The sequence below is a fragment of the Aulonocara sp. 'chitande type north' Nkhata Bay genome, linkage group LG5 (genome assembly GCF_057382095.1).
Source record: "Aulonocara sp. 'chitande type north' Nkhata Bay isolate Kocher_YH1m ecotype deep benthic linkage group LG5, A_spYH_male_GT1.1, whole genome shotgun sequence".
Lineage (NCBI taxonomy): Eukaryota > Metazoa > Chordata > Actinopteri > Cichliformes > Cichlidae > Aulonocara > Aulonocara sp. 'chitande type north' Nkhata Bay.
The window spans coordinates 20,510,120-20,516,119 of NC_141348.1; the positions used below are offsets into that span (position 1 = coordinate 20,510,120).

At 37.8% G+C, this 6,000-nt stretch overlaps 1 protein-coding gene across 4 annotated transcripts in view; it reads left to right on the forward strand.

Moving 5' to 3' along the window:
- camk1b (calcium/calmodulin-dependent protein kinase Ib) overlaps positions 1-5,227 on the forward strand; it is a 39,350-nt gene extending 34,123 nt beyond the window's left edge. For all 4 annotated transcript variants that reach the window (XM_086291955.1, XM_086291954.1, XM_086291956.1 and 1 more), the window contains 6 exons: positions 109-184; positions 539-651; positions 1,624-1,702; positions 1,926-2,013; positions 2,281-2,389; positions 2,480-5,227. In XM_086291955.1, coding sequence (XP_086148081.1) covers positions 109-184; positions 539-651; positions 1,624-1,702; positions 1,926-2,013; positions 2,281-2,389; positions 2,480-2,580 — 566 coding nt within the window. In that variant the 3' untranslated portion in view covers positions 2,581-5,227. The remainder of the gene's footprint in view (positions 1-108; positions 185-538; positions 652-1,623; positions 1,703-1,925; positions 2,014-2,280; positions 2,390-2,479) is intronic.
- The last annotated feature ends 773 nt before the right edge of the window (positions 5,228-6,000 follow it).

A 6,000-nucleotide genomic window follows, 5' to 3' on the forward strand; every position in this document is an offset into this window, starting at 1 on the left:
TGTGTATGAAAAAGTGAGACAGAAAGCATGCTAAACATGTATCAGACACTATGAAGGCTAAGTCTTGTTATATTGTGCCTTAATAGCTATGACCTTGTGTTTCCTCAGCCCCTGAAGTTTTGGCTCAGAAGCCCTACAGTAAAGCAGTTGACTGCTGGTCTATTGGTGTCATAGCATATATTCTGTGAGTACATGTTTTAGATGTATCTTTATACAAGATGAATCACATCTGCAGAGATACAATATTTTAACAGTCAGGTTTTGATAAGGATTAATCAGAATGCAGCATGTTTTGGATTCAGCAGCAGCAGTATTAATTTTAACATTCAACTAACAAGCAAAGGATTCATGGTTGGATCCCAGGAATAGACACTAATCCCTTGGTGGTTGCATCAGGAAGGGCACCCAGCATTAAAATCAGCCAAATCAAAACAAGCAGAGCTACTAAATAAAGGAGTGATTAAGGCTTTAGCATCATAGAAAAGCCGAAGCGTGTCTGTAAAGGGAAGTGTCAGCCTGTGCTGTCTCTGTGTTTCAGGCTGTGTGGTTATCCTCCCTTCTATGACGAGAATGATGCCAAACTGTTTGAACAGATCCTGAAAGCAGAATATGAGTTTGATTCTCCGTACTGGGACGATATCTCTGATTCAGGTACAGTACAGACATGAGACCTCTCATAAAGAGCTTTTTGGAACTGATACTTTTCAGGCTGATCACACTGGAAACTGTGATTAAAGAAGGAACACACCCTTTTAACAAAGTTTCCCAAATCACCAGAGGATTGTGTTCTGGGTGTGTGTTGTGGAAACCATCAAATTAATTCATTCTTTTTCTTTGAGGTCAGAAACATCCTCCTCTTTAAATCAAATCTGATAGTTCTGGATTACACAGAAAGAGATGAGCCACTAGAAATTTATTAGAAATTTACATCCTTTTTCTTATATTGTTACAGTCTCAGCCGGTGCTTGTCTGCATTTGTTATTTGGGATTGTACACTCCAGAGTGCTCACATGTCCTGGAGAAACTTCAAAAACTTTCTTTGATACGGTTTCTAGTCATTAAATCACACCTGGAAATTACATTAGATATTGCATTCCACAAGCGACAGGAAGAACATGGTAATTATTTTGTGTCTACACACGTACATGCTGATTTAAATGTTTTACTACAAGTATCTTTGCCAGATTCATAAAATATTGCCTTGTGAATGGGTGGCATTCATCCAATAGTGAATATTGTGAACGGCAGTTTTGCACGCCAATGTTGAATACTTCTCTCTGCAAAACACAGACCCTCACAGTGAGCAGAAAAATCTCCCACCTACCTGACACTCCATTTGACACAGAGTGCCAGACGGAGACTTGATCTTTTTGTTCCTTCCAAGCCTAAAGTTTACCCTGCAGGCATTTAACTTGCAAGATCAGGCAACGATCAAATGTAAAAAAATAAAATAAAATTCCTACTTTTGACTCTTGGCGTCAAGTTAAAACACTGAAGTATTATTGCATTAATAAGCTTAATCCAGTTTTAGACTGATAGTACAGTATGGCTATTAATCATTCATTAAACATCAGTTTTATGCAGTTGATAATGTTTAAAATGTATATTTTTTTACCTTTTCAGCTAAAGATTTTATAGTACATCTGATGGAGAAAGATCCCAGCATACGTTACACTTGTGAGCAGGCTCTGCAGCACCCCTGGTATGGCTCCTTGTACACATAATTTTTCCAAAGAAGAATAATGTTATTTTGTTAGTTCAAATCTTCAATAATTACACTTAAGTTTTGTAAATATTGTAAGTGTTTGGACTGCATGTCGGTTAACTATGTGTGACCATATCTGTAGAACAATTCCTATCCGGATTCCTATCCGTTATGCACACAAATAAAACACATTCGCACTGAAAGCCATTTCCTCTGTCAGGATTGCTGGGGATACTGCGCTGGACAAGAACATTCACGAGTCTGTCAGTGCGCAGATTAAGAAGAATTTTGCTAAGAGCAAGTGGAAGGTAAGTCTGCCTCCCAGTTCTACTTACATGTTGCATTGTTCTTTTCATTTTTAGCATTAAAGGAGAGGACAGAGATTAAAACTGGTCTGGTTTGCTATATTTTAACTTAACTGTACCGGGCAATTAAAAAATGTAATTAGGGTTAGGGATTTCAGCTACAATGACTTGATCCTCGGCGGGTTAAATTGCCATCCAGATCCTAATTTGTCCAAAATTGGCAAGTAGATTTTCCTCCTTTCTTGAAGTTTCATTATTGCTTCTCTGCAGCAAGCGTTCAATGCCACAGCAGTGGTTCGTCACATGAGGCGTCTCCAGCTCGGCACAGGACAAGAAGGAGCCAACCCAGCTCATCTGCTGATGCCGGGGGAAGATGCAGGTGGCTCCTCTTTGGCTGTGTGTAACATACTTCACCGTTTTTAATGTCAGGTAGATTCATTACTCATATTGTCTGCTTTATATCTCCCAGAGGCTTGCTGTGAGGGAGGGTGCTCACAGAACGTCGACAGCGGAGTAGATGCTCTGTCCAACTGTCCAACATACCGCTGCCACCCGACCAGCAGGGTGTGATCCATACCTGCTCCACCTACCTATCTAATTGATCCCAAGTCACTTTCCAATTTAAACTCCCTCAGTGGCACCAGAGGCGCTGTCTCCCCACTTATCTGGTTGCTGGACTACTGAGTCATTCCAACCTCTCGTCTGCAGGGGGAGCAAGTCAGCCCAGCCTGAAGAGGAAAGTCATATACCCGGTTGAAAGTGGAGGAGGTGGAAGAATTGATGATAACGATGATGATGCACCACAGTGGGTGATTTTTGGGATGAGTTTAAAAGGAGGAGAGGATACCAAGCAAGTGGGGGAAGGCGAACTTTTCCATCATCGTTCCTGGGGGGGATTGTTTTTGCCGAAGCAGAACAGAGCTTGTTGGACACTGTTTTTAATTGTTGAGGTTTTTGTTTTTTGAATTCAATTCGTCTCATTGTTTGTTTTTATTGTTTTGTATATTTGTGTGTTCCTTCCTACTGTTAGACTTTGAAGTACAAATCCAGAAACAATATCTGCATGATCAGGAGATAATTTCCCAATGCATGCTTTCCTATTTCTAAAAACATACACTGTTTCAGTAATCGCAGTACGAAAACAAAACAAATGACGGAGCATTTCTGGCATTTTTTTTGCAGCATTTGAAACAAAAACTGAGTCAAATCTTGTAATATTACAGAGCTGCATTCTGTGTCTTTAAGTCATGCTTTTAGACAATCAGCAACAGAATAGTTTATGCAATGAAAACTCCATTTATTTACTATGTAGCCTTTCTCGTGGTGATACAGTGTTTCCATGCAGTGGTTAGGCTCTCTGAGAGGGAAAAGCTTCTCCATTTACCTTTTGTTCACATTTGTTTTTCAACCTTCAACCTCTTTAACCGCTTGCACACAGGGATTTCTCTTTGTCTAAGGTGCCTTTAGGATATACACTATGATGGGTCTATTGGTGAGAGTTGTTGCAACAGAACCTCTTTCTGGAACTTCATATTTTGTACATGTTATACTTTGAGCTTTAAGATGTAGTTTCACAGTTAATGACTGTAATTTTAGACTGGATGCCTGAAGACAAAATGTAAGCTAATGATATTTTTCATTAATTGTTAATGAAAATAACATTAAACTCCTTACAATACGACAAGGTAAATCAACAACAAGGGACAGCTTTGACGCTGGTGTTTACAAAGACCCACTTTACACCCTTCAGTGCATTTTATGTAAGAATAAAAAGTAAATATTTCACATTTATTACATTCAGTTCCCTTTAAAATCCTACATGGACAAACAGAGTTTTATTGGTCCTTTTACTGGCTTTTATAATGAATCTTAGTATGTAAATGCTGGAGAATCTATAAATGTTCATTTAGTGTGTTCATATTGGTTGCTGCAGATGTTAAGGTGTTTTGTGTGCATTTAATTGGATATTCTGTACTTTTGCTCTGGGACCTGTTACAGTGGGTCCTGTCCTGAGCTCAGCGCTGTCAAAAGCAGTAAAAGCGATGATCTCTGCCCTCACTGCTCTCTCATTGACTTTCAGCTGATCATTCTTGCTCATGTAATTTAGTGCTGGTTACATATGTTTGCATGATGTTGTTTGAAAATTGTGACCGTTTCTTAAATTGTACAGCCACCATGAGATGAATGCAGATAAAAGGAAGATGTTTCTTTTTATTTGACAATCGTTTAATCCAAATCCTGTCATGCAAATGAGTAAAGGGTAAAGAAAAAAAATAGTAACATTTCAACAGGTTCAAACGAGTTTAGTGTGCTGCTTCAAAAAATAATTGTTGAAATTTTCTGCATATATTTGGGTAAACATTGGCAAATTATTTTTTTCAGGAATTTGTTTGGTTTTTTTTGCGTGAGTTGTTTGTATGTCATGAAGCAGAGGAAAGCAAACAGACAGACTAATTTTGGAGCAGTCAATATTAAAACTGATCCCGTGCTAATGAAAACAGCTCTAATTTGAGTCGTTGTTGGCCGTGTCTCCTTTAGACAGCTACAACACAATAAATAAAAAAAGAAATGGATTTAAAATGTTACTTCAAACCCTCCATGTAAATATTCTTTTCTTTTAGCTGCTCCTTTTAGGGGACACCACAGCAGATCACGTTGCTCTCTCACCCCGTCACTTGCATAATCCTTTGCATGTCCTCCTCCATTAAATTAAAAACTTAATACCCATAGAAAACATATTGCAGGAAAAAGAAATCTAGTGATGATGAATAAGAAGATGGTTTGTTGTATTTAACATGCAAAAAAATACTAACAGAAGTCCTTGAAAGTTCTAATTTGATTCTCTGCTGAGGCAACAAATTGAAATGTGCAAGGAAATTAAAGATTTTTACATCAGGGTATAGGGTAATAAAACACATGATGGGGAAATATAACTGTTATCTGCTCAGTCAGCCATGTTTGTAGGAAAACTGCCGGAATGATATCGGGAACATGTAGAGAAAGGATGTGCTAATGACCTCACAGTTGGTTTCATACGTTGCTACTGCTCTTGACAAATTTCATTTATATATTTTACACTGCGCCAGTCTAAAGGAGCGAGATAGTCTTTCTCCTCTAACAGCTTGTAGAGAATGACCAGTGTGTGGTGACAGTTTGTTCTGAGTGTTTGTACCATAATTATGTTGCCTTTTAATAAATGCTGTTTTGGGCTGCAGTACCTACTGTATACACAGATGCAATGCATCATGGGTTGTTGAAAAGTGACTATTGCTTAGTGTGAAAGCCAGTGATTTGTAAGGGAAGCATACATTAAAATCCTTGTCTATGCATTATGGAAATGAGTTTGTTTGTCCGGGGAAAAAATACATGTTGAATGCTACATTTATGCTTAATATGTAGAGTTCAAGTGTGCTGGAAAGTGGAATAAAAGGATTTCATCTAAGGTTAAATGACACCTCAGCACATGTTTTATATCATTAGTTATGATGTTAACTAATGCACTGACTTAAGATTTAATGCATTTACATATTCGATTTAAAAGGAGTTAGCTCGATTAAACACAAAACCTTAAAATCAAAAAATTGAATTTTTTCATTAGTCTGATTTTTAGTTTATTTTTTTTAATTCAGCAGGATTGTTGGTTGTTACTTTCTGTCAGTTTACTACTAAATAACCAGTTATATGTTTCAGTTACAGTACACAGCTGGGGAGGATGTGAAAGTAATTTTAATTTCATTAGGCTAAAGGCAAACTCCTGCTAGCGTTAATTACCACAACAGGTTTTTGTCTTGTTGTGAATACACAGCACTGTGCAAAAGTCTTGAGCCCCTAATAATTTCTTTATTTTATGCTAGGAATATAATAGGAATGTGTGCAGTGATTTACTGAAAGGTTCACACATACACGGGGGTACAGTATATAGGACAAAAACAGTTTGAAAGTCAATATTTGCTGTGACCACCTTTACTCTGAAACACATTCTGAGCACTC